Genomic DNA, 23,921 nt, shown 5'->3' on the forward strand with positions numbered 1-23,921 from the left:
GGGAATATTGAGATAACTGGGCAATATCCAATCCCCTTTTTCTGACAAAGCCAGAGTTTGTTACAGGCGAGAGGAAAAGAATACTGATCCAAAACAAATGGATAACTTTCAATCAAGCTCGAGTATCTGGTTGAACTTTCCATCAGTAGTGGGGGTATAAGGAGTTGCTCACAATAACCTCATTGGTCAAACTGTCTTGGTGAATGACATTTTAGAAGTAGAAGGGAACACTATTTGAATTTCTCCTCAAATATTACTCCAGCATTTAAACCCCAATGCCTCCCATGCAGCTCCTTAAAATACATTTTATTCAACCACCACACAGAAGAGAAATCCCTCACAATGTAAATCGCACAAACTTGTAATAAATGCATAATGTAGTTCAGGTACATTACTACCTGGTTAAATAAAGGTGAAATAAACTGAGGAAAACATCAATACGATGGCCATCGATACTATGATCAATGTTAGGAGTAAACTGGTGACAAACAAGGCATTGAGTAAAAATTGGCTCTTTTCCTATGAGACACTGCAGCTTTACAGCTCACCCAGTGAACCATTTTTGCTGTTCTACAGGCAGATCAGAAGACATCAGAACGCAAGGACACATTTAGAAAATATTAGCACACGCCATAAATACAAGTAGATCTGGAAATAGTCAGATGTTTATGAACACACTGTCTTTTGAAATCTCTCCATTGTCTCTGTATCCCTCCTTCAAACAGGAGGGATGTCAGGAAATTATTATTTGTCTCATTTAGTGATAGGAGTGCAACTCACCAGATGGCTTTACTTAATGTTGATCTAAAATTATGTCTTGCTTTCCACAGTTTGCCCCTCATATGAATGGCTTTACTGGCATTTCTTACCTCCATGTCATCTGTTTATTGCTCAACAAGCAAATTGAGGTGCTGGAGTTGAAATGAAGGGATGACACTGGCTGGTACAGGTGCACACATTTGGGTATACATTTTATTTGATTTAAATCACACTGACGCGCATGAGAAAAACAAGCGGCTTAGCCCTTGAGGGTTCCTGATGGCAAGAACACAGCTCACGGTTGGCTTGGTCCAGGTTTAGTGTGCTTTGTCTGCCAAGTAGGGGGCGCTGCTCACCCTCCCCACAAACTCACCATAACTGCCCCTGCTCAGAGGGCCAGGAGGGTGGGCGAGTTGAGGGAGTCCGAAGACTGATCCCCGCTGCTGCTGCGCAGGTGAGCCTTCGAGCAGGACTCAGAGGATGGCGAGGGGCTCTCGGGCTCCAGCATGCTGGGGTAGGTGAATATGAGGCTGGGGGCGCTGGGTGTGGATGCTGGGGTGGAGGCTGTCACCACCGGGGTGTTGAGGCTGTCACTATCGCAGAAGATCCCACTACCTCCCCCAAGACAGATAGGCTTAATGACAGAGCGCTGGGACTTGCCTTCCACGTAGTCTTCTTGAGGTTCTTGCTTCACCACAACGGGGTTGATGGGGCCTCGGGGAACCAGACTGTTGCGCATGGTCAGAGGGAGAGGGGCACACTGCTGGTGGTGGCCCCTCTGGTGGCGATCGTTGGGGGGCAGCTTGCACATGGGGTTGTGGGCCACCAGCATGAACTCCAACTTGTCCTTCTCCTTCTGCAGTGTCTCTATCTCTTTCTGTAGATCAGACTTCTCTTCCTCCAGTTCCTCAGTCTCCTGTGAACCACAGCAACAAAAAAAACAGCTGATAAGGACACATTTAAATTTTTATCTTCAGTTTCTGAAGGGTTCACATTGGTAAGTTTCTGCATCACCTAATGCTACCACAAGAGGTCGCCATTTCCCCCAAAAGAACCCAAAGCACATTGTACAGTGCCTTCAGAAAGTATTCATAACCCTTTACTTACTCCACATTCTGTTGTTTTACAGCCTGAATTAAATGGATTAGACGCAGTATCCCATAATGACAAAGTGAAAATATGCTTTAGAATTTCTAGCAAATTTATTGAAAACGAAATACAGAAAACTCATTTACATAGTATTTACTCAGGGGTGTGAATACCTTACAGCGGCGGGTCTTTATGGGAAATTTCAGAGCTTTCCACACCTTGATTGTGCAACATTTGCCCATTATTCTTTTCAAATGTGTCATTGCTAGACAACCATGTTCAGGTCTTGCCATAGATTTAAGTCAAAACTTAGACACAGGAACATTCACTGTCTTGATAAGCAACTCCCGTGTAGATTTAGCCTATTGTCCTGCTGTAAGGTGAAATCGTCTCCCAGTGTCTGGTGGAAAGCAGACTGAAAGATTTTCCTCTAGGATTTTCCCTGTGCTTAGTTCCATAACGTACATTTGTAATCCTGAAACTCACCAGTCCTTAACGATTAAAAGCATACCCATAACATGACGCAACCACCACTATGCTTGAAAATATTGAGTGATAACCTGGGGCGGCAGGGTAGCCTAGTGGTTAGAGCGTTGGACTAGTAACCGGAAGGTTGCGAGTTCAAACCCCCGAGCTGACAAGGTACAAATCTGTCGTTCTGCCCCTGAACAGGCAGTTAACCCACTGTTCCCAGGCCGTCATTGAAAATAAGTATTTGTTTTTAACTGACTTGCCTGGTTAAATAAAGGTAAAATTATTTTATTTTTTTACAAAAAATGTTGGATTTGCATCAAACATAGCACGTTGTATTCAGAACAAAAAGTGAATTGCTTTGCCATATATTTTTTTGCCCATTTTTTCTTTCTTTACTGCCTTGTTGCAAACAGGATACATGTTTTGGAATATTTTTATTCTGTACAGGCCTCCTTTTCACACTGTCAATTAGGTTAGTATTGTGGAGTAACTACAATGTTGATCAATCCTCAGTTTTTTCCTATCATAGCCATTCAACTCAGTATCTGGCCTCATGGTGAAATTACTAAACGGTTTACTTCCTCTCCGGCAACAGAGTTAGGAAGGCTGTATCTTTGTAATCAGATGGTGAATTGATACACCATCCAAAGTGTAATTAATAACTTCATCACGCTCAAAGAGCATTCAATGCCTTTTATTTTAAACCATCTACCAATAGGTGCCCTTTGTGAGGCATTGAAAAACCCCCCTGGTCTTTGAGGTTGAATCTGTTTGAAATTCACTGATCAACTGAGGGACCTTAGATGTTTGTTTGGGTACAGAGATGGGAGGTCATTCAAAAATCATGTTAACACTATTATATTATTGCAGTGAGTCCATGACAATTACACATTCTTACTTCTGAACTTATTTACATAATTCCACTGACATTATGGGGTAGTGTGTGTACTGAAGGCCAGTGACAAAAACAATCTCACTTTAATCCATTTTAAATTCGGGCTGTAAGACAACATTTGGAAAACGTCTAGGGGTATGAATACTTTCTGAAGTTACTGTAAGTTTGCTAAGGAAAATAGTTGAGATACAGCAAAAGGGCAATCAATGCACATCTTGGCGGTGTGACCGTTATCCTGATACTAAAAGAAATTCCTATTACAACTTTGTCCAAACAAAAAACACATTCATGTTTAAGGTTGTTGTTCTCAGATGGAGCTACGCGATGTAACACGCAAAACACAGCGTGTTTCCTCTAGCGTAATGTGTCATTAATGTGTCACGGACCCAGCAGACAAAGACAGACCCTTAGAAGCCTGTAGTCACCAGATCGGGAGGGCAGAAAACAGATAAGTCACAGGCCGGTCTGAGAACTGTCTCCAACACAAAGATATGAGAAAGTAGGAAACAAACTAGCAGACCCCCACCCCCCCCCAAAAAAAATAGGAGCAATAGAACAAGATAGATAAGTTTGCTGACATGGCTGGAATATGACACTTCCTTATTTGGTAATTCAACTAAGAGTTGTGTGTGGTGGAGGTAGCCAGCTAGCCCCCGAATAGCAGCACTGTTGTAACTATTACAGTACAACGGTTTGTTTTGTTTGATCGTAGCTAGCTAGCTACATAGCCGTCTTTGTATCTAAGACAATTGTGTAGCCTAGAGCGATTTTCTAGGTTAGCCAGCCAGCTATTGTCGTTCTTTTAAGTAACGGAACGCAATCAACCTTGCTAGCTAGCCAGCTAGCCCCCGAATAGCAGCACTGTAGAAACTATTACACTCGACGGAACGACTTGATTAGTGTAGTGTCAACATCGCAGCCACTACCAGCTAGCCTACTCCAGCAGTACTGTTTCATTTCAATCATTTTAGTCAATAAGATTCTTGCTACGTAAGCTTAACTTTCTGAACATTCGAGACGTGTAGTCCACTTGTCATTCCAATCTCCTTTGCATTAGCGTAGCCTCTTCTGTACCCTGTTAACTATGTGTCTATCTATCCCTGTTCTCTCCTCTCTGCACAGACCATACAAACGCTCCACACCGCGTGGCCGCGGCCACCCTAATCTGGTGGTCCCAGCGCGCACGACCCACGTGGAGTTCCTGGTCTCCGGTAGCCTCTGGAACTGCCGATCTGCGGCCAACAAGGCAGAGTTCATCTCAGCCTATGCCTCCCTCCAGTCCCTCGACTTCCTGGCACTGACGGAAACATGGATCACCACAGATAACACTGCTACTCCTACTGCTCTCTCTTCGTCCGCCCACGTGTTCTCGCACACCCCGAGAGCTTCTGGTCAGCGGGGTGGTGGCACCGGGATCCTCATCTCTCCCAAGTGGTCATTCTCTCTCTCTCCCCTTACCCATCTATCTATCGCCTCCTTTGAATTCCATGCTGTCACAGTTACCAGCCCTTTCAAGCTTAACATTCTTATCATTTATCGCCCTCCAGGTTCCTCGGAGAGTTCATCAATGAGCTTGATGCCTTGATAAGCTCCTTTCCTGAGGACGGCTCACCTCTCACAGTCCTGGGCGACTTTAACCTCCCCACGTCTACCTTTGACTCATTCCTCTCTGCCTCCTTCTTTCCACTCCTCTCCTCTTTTGACCTCACCCTCTCACCTTCCCCCCTACTCACAAGGCAGGCAATACGCTCGACCTCATCTTTACTAGATGCTGTTCTTCCACTAACCTCACTGCAACTCCCCTCCAAGTCTCCGACCACTACCTTGTATCCTTTTCCCTCTCGCTCTCATCCAACACTTCCCACACTGCCCCTACTCGGATGGTATCGCGCCGTCCCAACCTTCGCTCTCTCTCCCCCGCTACTCTTTCCTCTTCCATCCTTTCATCTCTTCCCTCTGCTCATACCTTCTCCAACCTTTCTCCTGACTCTGCCTCCTCAACCCTCCTCTCTTCCCTTTCTGCATCCTTTGACTCTCTATGTCCCCTATCCTCCAGGCCGGCTCGGTCCTCCCCTCCCGCTCCGTGGCTCGATGACTCATTGCGAGCTCACAGAACAGAGCTCCGGGCAGCCGAGCGGAAATGGAGGAAAACTCGCCTCCCTGCGGACCTGGCATCCTTTCACTCCCTCCTCTCTACATTTTCCTCCTCTGTCTCTGCTGCTAAAGCCACTTTCTACCACTCTAAATTCCAAGCATCTGCCTCTAACCCTAGGAAGCTCTTTGCCACCTTCTCCTCCCTTCTGAATCCTCCTCCCCCTCCCCCCTCCTCCCTCTCTGCAGATGACTTCGTCAACCATTTTGAAAAGAAGGTCGACGACATCCGATCCTCGTTTGCTAAGTCAAACGACACCGCTGGTTCTGCTCACACTGCCCTACCCTGTGCTCTGACCTCTTTCTCCCCTCTCTCTCCAGATGAAATCTCGCTTCTTGTGACGGCCGGCCGCCCAACAACCTGCCCGCTCGACCCTATCCCCTCCTCTCTCCTCCAGACCATTTCCGGGGACCTTCTCCCTTACCTCACCTCGCTCATCAACTCATCCCTGACCGCCGGCTACGTCCCTTCCGTCTTCAAGAGAGCGAGAGTTGCACCCCTTCTGAAGAAACCTACACTCGATCCCTCCGATGTCAACAACTACAGACCAGTATCCCTTCTTTCTTTTCTCTCCAAAACTCTTGAACGTGCCGTCCTTGGCCAGCTCTCCCTCTATCTCTCTCAGAATGACCTTCTTGATCCAAATCAGTCAGGTTTCAAGACTAGTCATTCAACTGAGACTGCTCTTCTCTGCATCACGGAGGCGCTCCGCACTGCTAAAGCTAACTCTCTCTCCTCTGCTCTCATCCTTCTAGACCTATCGGCTGCCTTCGATACTGTGAACCATCAGATCCTCCTCTCCACCCTCTCCGAGTTGGGCATCTCCGGCGCGGCCCACGCTTGGATTGCGTCCTACCTGACAGGTCGCTCCTACCAGGTGGCGTGGCGAGAATCTGTCTCCTCGCCACGCGCTCTCACCACTGGTGTCCCCCAGGGCTCTGTTCTAGGCCCTCTCCTATTCTCGCTATACACCAAGTCACTTGGCTCTGTCATAACCTCACATGGTCTCTCCTATCATTGCTATGCAGACGACACACAATTAATCTTCTCCTTTCCCCCTTCTGATGACCAGGTGGCGAATCGCATCTCTGCATGTCTGGCAGACATATCAGTGTGGATGACGGATCACCACCTCAAGCTGAACCTCGGCAAGACGGAGCTGCTCTTCCTCCCGGGGAAGGACTGCCCGTTCCATGACCTCGCCATCACGGTTGACAACTCCATTGTGTCCTCCTCCCAGAGCGCTAAGAACCTTGGCGTGATCCTGGACAACACCCTGTCGTTCTCAACCAACATCATGGCGGTGGCCCGTTCCTGTAGGTTCATGCTCTACAACATCCGCAGAGTACGACCCTGCCTCACACAGGAAGCGGCGCAGGTCCTAATCCAGGCACTTGTCATCTCCCGTCTGGATTACTGCAACTCGCTGTTGGCTGGGCTCCCTGCCTGTGCCATTAAACCCCTACAACTCATCCAGAACGCCGCAGCCCGTCTGGTGTTCAACCTTCCCAAGTTCTCTCACGTCACCCCGCTCCTCCGCTCTCTCCACTGGCTTCCAGTTGAAGCTCGCATCCGCTACAAGACCATGGTGCTTGCCTACGGAGCTGTGAGGGGAACGGCACCGCAGTACCTCCAGGCTCTGATCAGGCCCTACACCCAAGCAAGGGCACTGCGTTCATCCACCTCTGGCCTGCTCGCCTCCCTACCATTGAGGAAGTACAGTTCCCGCTCAGCCCAGTCAAAACTGTTCGCTGCTCTGGCCCCCCAATGGTGGAACAAACTCCCTCACGACGCCAGGACAGCGGAGTCAATCACCACCTTCCGGAGACACCTGAAACCCCACCTCTTCAAGGAATACCTAGGATAGGATAAGTAATCCTTCTCACCCCCCCCCCCCCTTAATGACTTAGATGCACTATTGTAAAGTGGCTGTTCCACTGGATGTCAGAAGGTGAATTCACCAATTTGTAAGTCGCTCTGGATAAGAGCGTCTGCTAAATGACTTAAATGTAAATGTAAATGGAGGGAAGGCGTTTTTTGCTGGAAGCAGTTGGGGGAGTTGGAGGGTGTAGCCATGGATTCGTCAAAATTGCATGGGATAGTAAGAGATGAAACTCCCACTTTATTAAACATCTCCCATTCATAATGACAGCCGCCTGCAGCACATTCCTTTCCCGTTTCTTTTGTAATTGAGCTAATGAGTCTAATTAGTGCTGTCTGCTTAGCTAGGAGGGTTAGGGCCCAGCCCTGTCCATGTCTACAGCTGTCGGCACCCAGACAAAAACCCTTACATCCACTGTCAGCACGACTTAGTGCTAATAGCTAAAGTCCTCCGAGACCTAGACAAACCAGTGTCGCAAGGTTCTGTTTGAGGTCGACGCATAAATACGCGCAACACTGTTTGAGAAGTGTTAGTGAACTGAGCTGAACATGAAACTGTCCTGCACAAGGGAATATATTTTTCCCCCCTTTGGTGCCTTGCTTGTACTGCAAGTGCACAACATATGAAGAATTGTAGCAACTAAGTTGACAAATAGAGAGTCTCTGGAATTTAAACTGAGAGGGGCGTGTGTATGTGCGTGTGTGTACGCGTAGGAGAGTGTGTTGTGCAGTTGTCTAACTAACCCCTTGGAGCATCTCGGTGAGCTCTCGTCTACGATTGCGGCACTTGGCGGCTGCCAATTTGTTCCTCTCGCGCCTCACCCTCCTCTTCTCCTCTTCCTCAGGGGTAAGCTGAGGGCAAAAAATGTCATTAACACTTAAGCGGAACAGAACAAACAAGTAGAGAAGCTTTGGGTTTACAACTATAAGCCATCATCTTCAAATAAATAAAAAATAAATAAAAAGAATCGCCAAATTCCTCACATCTTGGTACTTTGAAAGTAGAACTCTGTTTTACAATATTATAAGATATTTTAAAATGTTGCTTGCCTCCACAAGATGCTCTTCACACTTAACTTTTGAACACAAGCATCTGTACACTTGTGGTCCTCACCTGCTCATCTCTCCTTCGTCGTACGCGGGTGTCCCCGACAGAGCGTATGACACCCGGGCGGGTGAGGGCAGTGTGACCCAGGAGCCCGGGGCTGTTGGAGAGGTGGTGGCTGTAGGGGTGGGAGCGTGAGTAAGGGTTGGACATGGAGGTGATCACTGTGGGCTGCACCATCCACTGCAGGTCCTGGCTGGTCGTTATGGCGTTTATCGTGGGGATGAAGGCACTGCTAGAGCCAGGCATGTCTGCCCGGTATTTCTAGATACAGGAAAGGTAGCAAAGAGGAAGGGAGGTTGGGAGAGGGAGAAATTAGAGAAATGGTGAGTGGATGATTTCAAGATGACAATTGCTCCTTTGCTTACTATTGCAACCTCTGACATTTTCCCAGGAAGCCCAATTCAAACACTGCCAAACAAACTGTTTCTAATACAGACTGAAATTAAAAACAGACTTCCCCTTGCTAATCAGGAAACTCTTGGGTATGTTGTGGTGGACTGCTATAAATTGCTTCATGTGAAGCTGGTAAAATTATATTTGTAGTGTAGCTAGCCACTGAATGGCTCTGAATTCCCTGCCAGCATGCAATTTTGGAGCCAACTAGTGCTCTCAAATCATATCCTCATGTCGACAGCAGATGTGAGTTATATTCATAACATTGCTAACTTAGCTAGCTAACATACACCTTAAGAAAAATATATATATTAAGTGGCTAGCTAGCTAGCATTAGCAACATTTGGAGGTCAATGAGACTGTGCTAGCTAACCAGCTGGGCTAGCAAATAATGTAACAAAAGTATAATTTCAGATTTTAAAAATACTCCATGAACTGGCTCTGAATTTCAGTAATCACAGTTGCTCCTCCTGCAGCACTGTTAAATTATTCAGCCGTTTATCAACAGCCTTCCATACCATTTAAAAGTGAGCTTGTCCTTGTCCAGGTGGTGGACTCGACTTCCATTGGAGTCCATTGGTTGCCCAAAATTATGGGGCAGGGCCTAGCAAGTAATTTCTGTGTGTCAACTCTAGGGGAAGACCCATCATTGTATTGGAGTAACATACCAACATGGTGACTATTTCACAGATCTCAATTTCCATTCATTTTTTTTCTCCCACTTGTTACAGCAGAAGAAAAAACACCACTTGACATGTAGGCCATTTGACTCTGCTATCAATTTCCAAGCCCTGTAGCTTAACCACCTTGAACACACAGGTCACCCACTCTTAATCATACTCACAAATCCTCTACATTGAAGCCTACTGTAGTAGTGAATCACTGACTCCACACACAAACACTGTCTAGATTTGCCTGTGTAACCCCCGGAGTGGCAGTCAGTGACATTCAGTGAATCATGGCGGGAAAGCCCGTAGTGCTGCTACTGCCTCCATCTTACTATGGCTATAGGAGAGAAGAGCTTAGTTGCATCAATCAGCAAGTCATCTGGTGAGCAACATGGTATGGAATTGTACATTTCTGGAAAAAAATACAATCCATGGAGAAAGGACAAAGGTGTGATGACTAGTTAATTCCCATCAGAAAGTGTGATAGTTGTCTTGCATTGGCACTGAACACTGCATAGGCCCATCTCTTTCCATAGAAAAGTGTAACCTATCTAATAAAATAGATTATATGAATAGATTACTCTTAAACCCTCATGAGGCACCTTTATGGTGATAGAGTTAAAGGCAAAGATGACACCAGTGAGCGTGTACATTGTACAGACAATGAAAGCTCTTACAATGTTCAATGATTAATTCATCCATTATGTTGTGATGAGTCATGTTGGGGATATGTAACGCATGTGCGTAAAACGGTCAGTTCCAGTAAGGTGGAAGCGGTATTATATTAGGCTCGAGAGAAAAACCAGGTCCCCCACCAATACATTCCAGAAGTGAGGCAACAGTGAAAATTCCATTGCATTCATAAATCCCAGGGGCAGATAACTAACCAGAAGGTAAAGCTATAAATTGAGTAATCTAATGGCTGGTTACAATAAATTGAGGTGCCTGTTGCCACACGGAGAGGTCATACATTTCTGGTAAAGAGAGGGGGGATATGAAAATATGTCAAGTAAGGCGATTGTGCAAACTTCATTTTAGAGACAATAGGTGAATCGACCGTGGGTAAACTAATTAAAATGCATGAAAAGCAACATTGTTTGGAAACATTTCAGGTGTGGGGTCCAAATAAAACACAGCCAACACGTTTCATGGCACCAAGATTTGTCTCCAATAAGCTATCATGTCAGTCCTAGTGCCCCGGAAAACTTTCCCCGCTTTCCCAGATTCTGGTCCTTAATAACATACTGGGACTGGACCACTGCTGTAAGAGAAGAAAGAAAAAAGACCACTTGTCCCCCGCCCCCAGAAAACTAAAAAGATGTAAAATTCCAGGAACTTTTGCCTGCATAATACTAAACCCTTCCAGGGTAGAGAAAGCACCAACGGCAATGCTTGACTATCTCGAAGCTGATGTAACCCATACGGTCATTTGATGTATAGGCTCATTTCAAAAGACCAACTTAAACTATGACCAGTCCAGCTATTGTGCTTCCGCACGTCAACTGGTTCCATTTGGCAGAAGCAGACCCCGTCATCATGACAAAATCCCAAAATTGGCACCCGTCTTCAGCGTGATAGCCTTGACAATACTGTAGCTACGCATCAAGTTAGGCCTACCAATCGAAGAGTGTCAGTGGGTAGAAACTCAGACAACTGCAGTGACATTTAGATACAATGAAACTCAAATTAAGCTAATGATAGTTGTGAATATCAATATTTTCTTTTGAGAGAAGAGAAAATACATAGTGTTGGTTACCTGGTAGCTTGAGGTAGAGATTGGACTGCCGATCGTGCGGCTGCCGCTTGTGAATGACTCTGGCTGGGCCGGAGAAGTGCTACTGCCGCGGGACGAGGTGTCGTAGTTCACGGAGTAGTCCTGGTACATGATCCAGGAAAGAGGACGATTTCAGTAGATGAGCTCCGACGCTCTCAAAAAAACGAACAGTTGACTTGAACAGTCTTTAAAACACTGAGAACCCTCACAAAAGTCTCAAAATAGCCTGGCTATTAGTGCAATAAATCCAGTCTCTTCGAAATGAAATAACTTAAGGTAATTACCAAGAGGTAAAGCCGATTTTTTTTTTTGTCCACTCCAAAATAATTCTCTCCTTGAGAATAACTTCAGCTATTGTTCTTTCCTCCACTGCTAGCCTATTCGGGTGTGCTACAAGAGCCAACTTCAAGAGAAAAAAAAGGTCAGCAGGACACCTACTTTCGCTGTCAAAACAGAGTTGACGGAGAATAGACCCGTTTTGCGTGTGAGTCACAGACAGAAGCTTTGTTTGCTTTCCACCTTAGCCTACTCTATAGAATCCCTTCCACAAGACACATTTATTTCAGCTATCCCTTGGAACAGTTCTGTATTTCTTTCTATAACCCTTCCCCGAACTTCCTAAAATGACTCACTCTAATGGCAATGTGAACAAATGCAACCGCTTATCAACGCTAACGGCCTTCACGTCACAGTCCCTGGGCGTAGACACTTCACTTGGGAAGGGGTTATCACAGCTAAGATTGTAAAAATCAGCACACAGTATCGTAAATCAGTTTTATTGTTTATACATGACATAGTTAAAGGGGATTTATTATGTTTATGTTAAATGTTTATGCACATGTATATAAAATCCGTTGGAGGTGAGATACACCGTTTGTCTGATTTGGTACGGTCCATTGACGCATGTTTCCTGAAATGGGCAGTTGCGTCAGAGGACACGCGTGTGGGTTTCCTTGGTAAAGACACGTCAGAGACTGGAAGGGATTTACCTCCCCTCCCTCAACGCACTTTCTCATCTCTTGCTCTAGAGAAAGGGTCTCTGGGCCGCACAGAGCAGGTATATGCAGTTAATCACCGCATGTTATATCTTTATCTTGCAGTCCTTGTGGATTTTCATTTCATAACTATTCAAAGTGTTTGAAGCTTTTGATTTTTACCGAAGGGAGAGAAAGAGAGAGGGAGAACGCAATCGAGAGAGATGATATCCCTTGAAAAAAAAATCGCAGCTGCAGTATGTCAATTCCTGCCCTTATGTGTAGCCCAAGTAACAGATAGATGTCGCTAGGCCAACAGTAACGGGAAATAATAAAGGAAACTACCACTTTCTCGACATTCTTTCCCCAGTCTCGAGTCCTCATAGCACATCGAACTATTTAGACCAGTGACATTTCAGAAAATACATCTTGCAAAGGCATATGGCTTATGTGGTTCATGCAGGATATATTGGTTATTTTGCTGTAAAGGACATCTGGAAACAAAACACAACACAAAAAAAATGCTATGGAATTATCATAGAGTGCAGCTGTGGATAATGTGTTACACAAAAATGTGTTTCATAGCTACAGCAAAGGATCCGACATGAAATGTGGGGTAATTCAGACGCAGTTCCAGGAGGGCATAGAGCCCAGAATACGCCACGTAGAAGAGGCCTACTAAATGCCAAATTAACTGAAATCCAATGTTATATGGTTCCTATGTTAATCGTTAAAACCACAACTACAAATAACACCACTAAAATACTGTTTGTTACATGCATCCTTGCCAAGAAAGCGTATTTAAGAGAGATGCCTAAGCTCAACAAACTACCATTAAATTAGGTCTACACTTGTTTAGGAAACGTTCAAAACGAAAGACCAATGACAGAGACCAAGGGTGTTCTTCCAATATGACACAAAAGGAACAACAAATAATGGAAGTTACCTCAAATGACCTTTGAATTAATTGAGTCGCCCTTGACCTATAGTCATAATCTGTTCAAGATAGTTTCCAGAGTGGTCCAATATGAAAAGCCAGGCTAACGGGAAATAGTTGAAAGGTAAAAGCTACAATGAGACCAAAGGTGATATAAAAACTGAAATGTAGGCTTGGGGTAGTGCCAGATAGAACCTAGGCTATTGATCATTGCGTCCCATCGTCCACATTTGGTAGCCTGTCGATCAGGTGTGCAAACAGCCTTTGGGGTTTACTCCCTCTCAACATAAACAATGTGTTATATAATCTATAACATGAATTATAGTGTGAGATGTGCTAGTTTCAGCATAGGTAATGAAATAACTAATTTTCAATCTATTGCATCAGATTCTTATGACTAATTTAGTCTGCAAACTGACCTACATGGCAATGATGTTTAGAACAATAAAGCGCATTTGCCCTTTCCTGCATTTGAGTCTTTCTGCTGCCGAGTTCCAGTCAGACATGTGAGGGGGTCATCTATATTCATCACCAACAATGTGAGGAATGCTTGGTATGAGAATGGCAAATTGCAGGAATCAAAAGCAGGTACAGTGGGGCAAAAAAGTATTTAGTCAGCCACCAATTGTGCAAGTTCTCCGACTTAAAAAGATGAGAGAGGCCTGTAATTTTCATCATAGGTACACTTCAACTATGACAGACAAAATGAAAAAAGAAAATCCAGAAAATCACATTGTAGGATTTTTAATGAATTTATTTGCAAATTATGGTGGAAAATAAGTATTTGGTCACCTACAAACAAGCAAGATTTCTGGCTCTCACAGACCTGTAACAACTTCTTTAAGAGGCTCCTCTGTCCTCCACTCGTTACCTGTATTAATGGCACCTGTTCGAACTTGTTATCAGTATAAAAGACACCTGTCCACAACTTTAAACAGTCACACTCCAAACTCCACTATGGCCAAGACCAAAGAGTTGTCAAAGGACACCTTGTAAGACATACAAGACCACTGATAATCTCCCTCGATCTGGGGATCCATGCAAGATCTCACCCCGTGGGGTCAAAATGATCACAAGAACGGTGAGCAAAAATCCCAGAACCACACGGGGGGACTTAGTGAATGACCTGCAGAGAGCTGGGACCAAAGTAACAAAGCCTACCATCAGTAACACACTACGCCGCCAGGGACTCAAATCCTGCAGTGCCAGACGTGTCCCCCTGCTTAAGCCAGTACATGTCCAGGCCCGTCTGAAGTTTGCTAGAGAGCATTTGGATGATCCACAAGAAGATTGGGAGAATGTCATATCGTCAGATGAAACCAAAATAGAACTTTTTGGTAAAAACTCAACTTGTCATGTTTGGAGGACAAAGAATGCTGAGTTGCATCCAAAGAACCTACTGTGAAGCATGGGGATGGAGACATCATGCTTTGGGGCTGTTTTTCTGCAAAGGGATCAGGACGACTGATCCGTGTAAAGGAAAGAATGAATGGGGCCATGTATTGTGAGATTTTGAGTGAAAACCTCCTTCCATCAGCAAGGGCATTGAAGATGAAACGTGGCTGGGTCTTTCAGCATGACAAGGATCCCAAACACACCGCCCGGGCAACGATGGAGTGGCTTCATCAGAAGCATTTCAAGGTCCTGGAGTGGCCTAGCCAGTCTCCAGATCTCAAACCCATAGAAAATCTTTGGAGGGAGTTGAAAGTCCGTGTTGCCCAGCAACAAAGGGTATATAACAAAGTATTGAGATAAACTTTTGTTGTTGATCAAATACTTATTTTCCACCATAATCTGAAAATAAATTCACTAAAAATCCTACAATGTGATATTCTGGATTTTTTTTCTTCTCATTTTGTCTGTCATAGTTGAAGTGGACCTATGATGAAAATTACAGGCCTCTCTTATCTTTTTAAGTGGGAGAACTTGCACAATTGGTGGCTGACTAAATAATTTTTTTGCCCCACTGTATTTGGATCATCCACAAAAATACAGATTTCATGGAAATTGGTGAGATTCTGGTTGTTAACACAGTTGAAGTCGAAAGTTTACATACACATTCGCCAAATATATTTAAACTCAGTCTTTCAAAATTTCTGACATTTAATCCTAGTAAAAATTCAATTTTAGGTCAGTTAGGATCACCAGTTGATTTTAAGCATGTGAAATGTCAGAATAATAGTAGAGAGAATGATTTATTTCAGCTATTATTTCTTTCATCACATTCCCAGTGGGTCAGAAGTTCACATACACTCAATTAGTATTTTGTAGCATTTCCTTTAAATTGTTTAAATTTGGGTCACACATTTTGGGTGGCCTTCCACAAGCTTCCCACAATAATTTAGGTGAATTTTGGCCCATTCCTCCTGACAGAGCTGGTGTAACTGAGTCAGGTTGGTCGGCCTCCTTGCTCGCACACACTTTTTCAGTTCTGTCCAAAAATGTTCTACGGGATTGAGGTCAGGGCCTTCTGATGGCCACTCCAATACCTTGACTTTGTTGTCCTTTAGCCATTTTTCCACAACTTTGGAAGTATGCTTTGGGTCATTGTCAATTTGGAAGACCAATTTGTGACCAAGCTTTAACTTCCTGACTGATGTCTTGAGATGTTGCTTCAATATGTCAACATAATTTTCCTACCTCATGAAGCCATCTATTTTGTGAAGTACACCAGACCCTCCTGCAGCAAAGCACCCCCACAACATGATGCTGCCACCCCCGTGCTTCACGGTTGGGATGGTGTTCTTCAGCTTGAAAGCATCCCCCTTTTTCCTCCAAACATAACAATGGTCATTATGGCCCAAAATTTATGTTTTTGTTTCATCAGACCAGAGAACATTTCTCCAAAAAGTCCGATCTTTGTCCCTATGTGCAGTTGCAAACCGTAGTCGGGCTTTTTTATGGCGGTTTTGGATTAGTGGCTTCTTCCTTGCTGGGCGGCCTTTCAGGTTATGTCAAAATTGGACTCATTTTACTGTGAATATAGATACTTTTGTACCCGTTTCCTCCAGCATCTTCACAAGGTCCTTTGCTGTTGTTCTGTGATTGATGTGCACTTTTCGCACCAAAGTACGTTCATTTCTAGGAGACAGTATGTGTCTCCTTCCTGAGCGGTATTGACGGCTGTGTGGTCCCATGGTGTTTATACTTTATACTATTGTTTATACTATTGTTTGTACAGATGAACGTGGTACCTTCAGATGTTTGGAAATTGCTCCCAAGGATGAACCAGACTTGTGGAGGTCTACAAAAACATTTCTGAGGTCTTGGCTGATATCTTTTGATTTTCCCATGATGTCAAGCGAAGAGGCACTGTATGGCAATACATCCATAGGTACACCTCCAATTGAATCAAATGATGTCAATGAGCCTATCAGAAGCTTCCAAAGCCATGCCATACATTTCTGGAATTGTAACAATTCTCGTCCTCCTCTTCTGAGGAGGAGTAGGAAGATGGATCGTAGGACCAATGCGCAGAGTGGTACGTGTTCATGACGATATTTATTCAACTCAGAACACTAAAACAAAAATAACAATGAGAATGATACGAAACAGTCCTGTTTGGTGACATACACAAAGACAGAAAATAAACACCCATGAAACTCTGGTGGAAAAAGGCTACCTAAGTATGATTCTCAGTCAGAGACAACTAACGACACCTGCCCCTAAGAACCATACCAGGCCAAACGCAAAACACAACATAGAAAACGGAACATAGACAACCCACCCAACTCAAGCCCTGACCATACTAAAACAAAGACAAATCAAAGGAACTAAGGTCAGAACGTGACAGAAATTTTCCAAGCATTAAAGGCACAGTCAACTTAGTGTATGTAAACTCCTGACCCACTTGAATTGTGATACAGTGAATTATAAGTGAAATAATCTGTCTGTAAACAATTGATGGAAAAATTACTTGTCATGCACAAAGTAGATGTCCTAACCGACTTGCCAAAACTATAGTTTGTTAACAAACCAAATAGGAGACATAAAAAGGATCTCTAAGGTCAGGGCATGACAGAACCCACCCCAAAGTTGCCGATTCCGGACGCAAAACCTGAAGGGGAGGGTCTGCTTGGGCATCTATCCGCGGTGGTGGCTCAGTTGCGGGACGCAGACCCCGCTCCACCACTGGCTCACCCCACTTTGGTGGCACCTCTGGTGTGGGGACCCTCGTCGCCGACCCCGGACTGGGCACCCTCACTGCGGGCCCCGGACTGGGCATCTTCATTGCGGGCCCCGGACTAGGCACCGTCTCTGGAGGCCCCGGACTGAGCACCGTCTCTGGAGGCCCCGGACAGGGCACTGTCTCTGGAGGCCCCGGACTGGGCACCGTCTCTGGAGGCTCCGGACTGGGCACCGTCTCTGGAGGCCCCGGACTGGGCACCGTCTCTGGAGGCTCCGGACTGGAGACCGTCTCTGGAGGCTCCGGACTGAAGGACGTCGCTGGAGGCTCCAGACTGGAGACTGTCGCTGGAGGCTCCGGACTGAAGGACGTCGCTGGTGGCTTTGTGCCATGACTCCTCACTGGAGGCTTTGTGCCGTGGATCATCACTGGAGGCTTCTTGCTGTGGATCATCACTGGAGGCTGCACCCCCTTTGCACCCCCTTTTGCCCTCAGAATAGCCTCAATTCGTCAGGGCATGGACTCTACATGGTGTCGAAAACATTCCACAGGGATGCTGGCCCATTTGGACTCCAATGCTTCACAGAGTTGTCAAGTTGACTGGATGTCCTTTAGGAGGTTGACGATTTTTTATACACACAGGAAACTGTTGAGTGTGAAAAACTCAACAGCGTTGCCGTTCTTGACACATGCAAACCAGTGTGCCTGGCACCTACTACCATACTATGTTCAAAGTCACAAATATTTTATCTTGCGCATTCACCCTCTGAATGGCAGACATGCACAATCCATGCCTCAATTGTCTTAAGAGTATAAATCATTCTTTAACCTCCCTCCTCCCCTTCATCTCATCGGAATTCACCTGGTCAGTCTATGTCATGAAAAGAGCAGGTGTTCCTAATCTTTGTACACTCAGTTTTACTGTATGTGCGCAGGAAAATAGAGCATGCTGCAGACAGCATAGAGAATAAAAATATATGTTTAGAATTGATAATTGATCGCATGGTGCAAGAACGAATGCAAATAATTGTTTATTGAATGTTATGATGGACACAGCTTTGTAGAACCAAAACACACACAGCCTCTGCTTAACAAACTCGAACTCGAGAGCAAATTGTTTGGGGGTCTGCCTGGGTGCTGCAGTTCATGAACGATATCATGCTTATCACCCCTCACAGCAGTCAGCAATGCATTCCGCCAAGAGACGTTCACAATCTAATCCGGTTACAATTAGACATCGTTTCAAATATATCAATACATAATTTTGCAATCAACAAATGTACATACTCATTGATTAATAATATGTACATTACTTATATAGTTTGAAGATTTATTAATGAAAGTAATTATACATTGTTACCTAATTGTTTTACATGGGCTCTCTACAGCCTCATCAACAATGTAGGACAAGGCCGTGCAACACATAGGTAGTTACAAACAGTACAGGAATGAAATCATCAACATTTAATGATCTCATCTTTACTAATGCTGCAGACATGTGCTTTCAAGCAGTATCCAAATTCATCGGATGTAGTGATCACAATATAATAGCCATATCTAGGAAAACCAAAGTTCCAAAGGATGGACCTAATATAGTGTATAATAGGTCATACAATAAGTTTTGTTGTGATTCTTATGTTGATGATGCAAAGATTATGTGCTGGTCTGTGGTGTGTAATGAGGAGCAACCAGACCTTGCACTTGACACAATTATGAAATTGCTTATTCCAGTTACTAATAAGCACACACCATTAAGGAAATGACTGTAAAAACTGTTAAATCCCCTTGGATTGATGAGTAATTGAAAAATTGTATGGTTGAGAGGGATAAGGCAAAAGGTATAGCAAATAAGTCTGGCAGCACAACCGATTGACAACGTACTGCATATTGAGAAATCATGTGACTGAACTGAATAAAAAGAAGAAGAAACTGTGCTGTGAAACACAGATAAATGATATAAAGAACAAAAGTAAAAAGCTTTGGAGCACCTTAAATGAAACTTTGGGTAAAAAGGCTACTCAGCTCCATCATTCATGGCTCATTCACCACAAACCCCACTGATGTTGCCAACTACTTTAATTATCAGCAAACTTAGGCATGCCATGACAACAACAAACACTGATACTACACATCCAAGTATATCTGACCAAATTATGAAAGACAAGCATTGTAATTTTTAATTCCGTAAAGTGAGTCTGGAAGAAGTGAAAAAATGTATGTTGTCCAGACAACAATGACAAGCCACTGGGGTCTGACAACTTCAATGGAAAATTACTTAGGATAATAGCGAATTATATTACCACTCCTATTTGCCATATTTTTAATCAAAGTCTACTAGAATGTGTGTGCCCTCAGACCTGGAGGGAAGCAAAAGTAATTCCGCTACCCAAGAATAGTAAAGCTCCCTTTTTTTTAAGTGTTTGACCAGATACAATGCTATTTCACAGTAAACAATTGACAACATAATTTCAGAATGATTGTAAGGAAGGACACTCAACAAGTACAGCACTTACACAAATGACTGATGATTGGCTGAGAGAAATTGATGATAAAAAGATTGTGGGGGCTGTTTTGTTAGACTTCAGTGCGGCTTTTGACATTATTGATCATAGTCTGCTGCTGGAAAACAATTGTGTTATGGCTTTACACCCTCTGCTATATTGTGGATAAAGAGTTACCCGTCTTACAGAACACAAAAAGTGTTATTTAATGGAAGCCTCTCCAACTTAATCCAGGTAGAATTCCCAGGGCAGCTGTCTAGGCCCCTTGCTTTTTAAAATTGTTTTTAAAGACAGTGTGTCATGTATGCGGTGACTCACTTCTATACATGTCAGCTACTATAGCGACTGAAATGATTGCAACATTTAACAAAGAGCTGCAGTTCATTTTAGAATGGGTGGCAAGGAATATGTTAGTCCTAAATATTTCAAAAACTATTTGGGAGAAATCATTCACTAAACGCTAAACCTCAACTAAATCTTGTGGTGAATAATGTGGAAATTGAGCAAGTTGATGTGACTAAACTGCTTGGCGTAACACTGGAGTGTCATGGTCATGGTCAAAACATATTGATACAACAGTAGCTAAGATGGGGACAAGTCTGTCCATAATAAAGCGCTGCTCTGCCTATTTAACAACACTTTCAACAAGGCAGAACTAGACAATAATTTGTGCCAGATGTGATATCCCTCCTAAATAGCTTGGGCTAATGTTCCTATTGACTCAGTAAGGCCAGTAGGCTAGTCTTTAAAAAAAATGTTTTATTGGTATGTAACTGTTCTGAAAGTTGTATTGTCAATTGTGTTATGTATTTAAAACACCACTGTGTACATGACACTGCAACAAAATTTCCCCACGGGGACAATAAAGTCAGTAAGTAAGTCTCTCATGGCTCAAAGTGGAGAAGAGATTGACTTCATCACTACTTCTAGTTTAAGTGTTGACAAGTGGAGTGCACCGAGCTGTCTGTTCAAAATACTAGCACACACCTCGGACACCCATGCGTATTCCACAAGACATGCCACTAGAGGTCTCTTCACAAGTCTAGAACAGACTATGACTATGACTACATGGCATTCTATTCCACATCAGATAACTGATGCCAGCAGTAAAATCAGATAAAAAAATCAGATAAAAAACATCTTATGGAACAGCGGGGACTGTGAAGACACACACAAACACAGGTACAGACACACGCTAGCACACGCACTCTACACACACGTACATTGTAATATTGTTTTATGGTGGTTTGTATTGGAGATATGTGTAATTATGTTATATGATGATAATGTTATATGATGTACTGTTTTATCGTACAGTATTTTGTGGTGGCAGGTAGCCTAGTGGTTAGAGCGTTGGACCAGTAACTGAAAGATTGCTGGATCGAATCCCTGAGCTGACAAGGTAAAAATCTGTTGTTCTGCCCCTGAACAAGGGAGTTAACCCACTGTTCCTCGCTAGGCTGTCATTGTAAATAAGAATTTATTCTTTAACTGACTTGCCGAGTTAAAAAAAAATGTTCGCCTTGGCAGCAGCGAATGCGGATCCTTAATAAATACAAATAGCATGTAATTTACTGCATGAGATCAGGAGGGTCAAACACTTTTGACCCACTGCCTTCAATGGCTAAATCCAGTTCCTATTGTTTTTATCTCCATCAACAGCTGGCATTCAAACAAAACACAACTCAGTTTATAAATAAATAGAGGTCAAGATCAATGTTTGACCATCCACCTCCATATGACCGTATGAGACAAAACACCATTCTGTTAGCTGGTTACAGTTTCAGTGGTATTGTAATATCCATCTATATAATGCGTGGCTTTGTTTTGCTGCAGGGCTTATGTTAATTTCAGCATGACATCAGTGCAAATATAATAACGACAGTACATCTGGTACAGATATATGGAAGACATATTTCAAATACACTCCCATGCATTTAACTCAGGTATCTGAAAATATTTGAAATACATTTTTGAAAATACTGTAGAATGCTTTCCAAGTGTATTTCCAAATACATTAAAATATTAAATTACTTGTCTTTCAAAGAAAATATATCTGAATACTTGATTTGAATGTATGTGAAAGTATTTGAGAAATTTGAAATAGTTATTTGTCTGATTGAATTATATAAATAGTATGCTTTTTGGTGTACTAATGTTTTCACTTGTGCGAAGACAAATCTGAAAGATTAGGAATGTAAGGTAACGTGTAATGATGAAAGTGTTAAGATAAAAGTGAGATGGCTGGAAAGGCGGGGAGAAGAACTGTAAACTGAAGTGGGCTCAGTTCCATTTGTTTAAAAGTTAGCCAAGGATATGAACTGATATTCAAAGTATGAGAAAATGTTTACATCGGCTATCAAATCATTTAATGAATGTATGGATGACAAAACTCATTTATTTTCTTTCTCTGTATCACCTCCACGACAGTATTTTTTAAACAGGTTTAATTAACACTCTAACCTGGATAATAACTCATGTGATCAGACTAGCTAATCTGATCACTCCAAATGCTGTCTATGCGTGCACACGCTAAAGTGCTGACTCGGAGGGCAATGGGGTAAAGGATCAGGCAGGGAACTAGGCAGTGTGAGCTGTTATTGCAGTCATATGCACGTGGTGTATGTACAACTATTTATGATGTCAGCATGACAGTCATATATATATATTTTACATATAAAAATTCAAAAGCCGAGTTGTACTACCATTATTATCATTATTATTGTTATTATTATACTATACGTTAGCTGACATGTTATCCAGGTGACTGAAAATATAGTGGTTTGTCTATAAGATTTTCTAACCACCACCTGAATTTAAGCAAGAACATATAATTTTGTTACAACCTATTTTAAATGACAAAATGTAAGAGCCAAATATGCACCACTTTGTTGGTGACATCTACCATGGTCTTCATAATGTTACTACATTTCATGTAATATTTTGAAGAACAAGTGCTCAAGATGACAACCCATTCATGTCATGAACCTTGCACAGATTTGTATTGTATTTTAATCTAGATTGGTAGACACAGCTGATCCATATCAGCAACCTATCTTTCTGCAATTGTATTTGCCGGTTGACATGGTGACTAATGTCAAGTAGTAAGAAACAGAGGAGCACACCAGCACAATAGAGCGTTCCTGACCATAGTGGAATGTGTGATACCGAGGAGAATTTATTTTATCCAAGTGCAGTTTTAACCCTCTGCTCTATTCTGACAGCCGTCATTATGATGTGAACTAATTAGAGGGTCAGAGCAAGAAAATCAGAAAGCCTATATGGTGCTTTGGACACGTCAAGCCAAGAGCTTCCAGGGCTTCAAAGTGATTGATAACCCCACCTATGATCTATTTCTATGACTCAATCATAAACTTCTTCTTTACATCCTTGTCAGATCACTGATCTGTTCAAGGAGGTATGGGCAGGCTTTGATACAATTTTAAACAGGTTGTGATCTCAGGGATCCAACCGTTAAAGGTTGCTTATGGATGAGGCGCTAGTAGGTAGGCCTACCTCTTTGCTTATTTTAAACAGTATTTGAGTATTCGTAGTAGTCAACAAACCTTGCATTCATAATGCCTCAGTCTCCTTATAATTTCAATATGTCATAAAGTATCCAATTGGACACTATAGTGCTGTAGAAAAAAGAATAGCCTTATGTGAAAACCTCTGAGGAATAGCACTGGCTAAAATGCCAACTTGCCATTATGTAGCAACCACCAAATGGTTCTTTGTTTGTTTGCTGAGGGCGGAAAAATCGAGCTGGTGACCTGAGAGGTGACTCAATGTTGTTAAGGAACGCTACGGTTCAACACTTCTCCTTTGTATGTTGACAACCCGCAGTCCATAACATAGTGGACTAAAGGTGATTCTCGATATTCGTTGCTAAATGCTATACAATTCTGCAATGGAATCATACCCTAGCCATTCTAGTGGCAAAAACAAGCTGCAACAACACCATGTGCAACAAGAGATGACTGTGAGTGAAGGTACCATATGTGACCTGTTTCAGTAAACTAGGCTTATGTCGCAGGTGACTACTTCACAGGAAAGCCGTTTGAACATAAACTTTTTTTAAATCAAAATACGTTTTTTGGCAGAAATGCATTCTCGAACATGTGAACTTTCATGTGCCTTAATAACAAACTTGTATGCCAAATATAAATATGAATACAATTGTTGAATTA

The 23,921-nt window shown here is 43.2% G+C and overlaps 1 protein-coding gene across 2 annotated transcripts; it reads right to left on the reverse strand.

Annotated features, from left to right (window-relative positions):
• Positions 1-944: 944 nt before the first annotated feature.
• Positions 945-11,840, reverse strand: LOC135507835 (fos-related antigen 2-like). Of its 2 annotated transcripts, XM_064927523.1 has the most exons (5): positions 11,478-11,840; positions 11,176-11,295; positions 8,365-8,619; positions 7,995-8,102; positions 945-1,675 (listed from the first exon to the last, which is right to left on the reverse strand). In XM_064927523.1, exons 3-5 carry the CDS (start codon positions 8,602-8,604, stop codon positions 1,148-1,150), a joined length of 876 nt encoding a protein of 291 aa, XP_064783595.1. In that variant the 5' UTR covers positions 8,605-8,619; positions 11,176-11,295; positions 11,478-11,840; the 3' UTR covers positions 945-1,147. The 2 variants fall into 2 exon arrangements, with proteins under 2 accessions (XP_064783595.1, XP_064783594.1); XM_064927522.1 differs by having other exon boundaries at positions 11,176-11,840.
• Positions 11,841-23,921: the final 12,081 nt, after the last annotated feature.

This window comes from Oncorhynchus masou, chromosome 21, assembly GCF_036934945.1.
Source record: "Oncorhynchus masou masou isolate Uvic2021 chromosome 21, UVic_Omas_1.1, whole genome shotgun sequence".
Classification (NCBI taxonomy): Eukaryota; Metazoa; Chordata; class Actinopteri; order Salmoniformes; family Salmonidae; genus Oncorhynchus; species Oncorhynchus masou.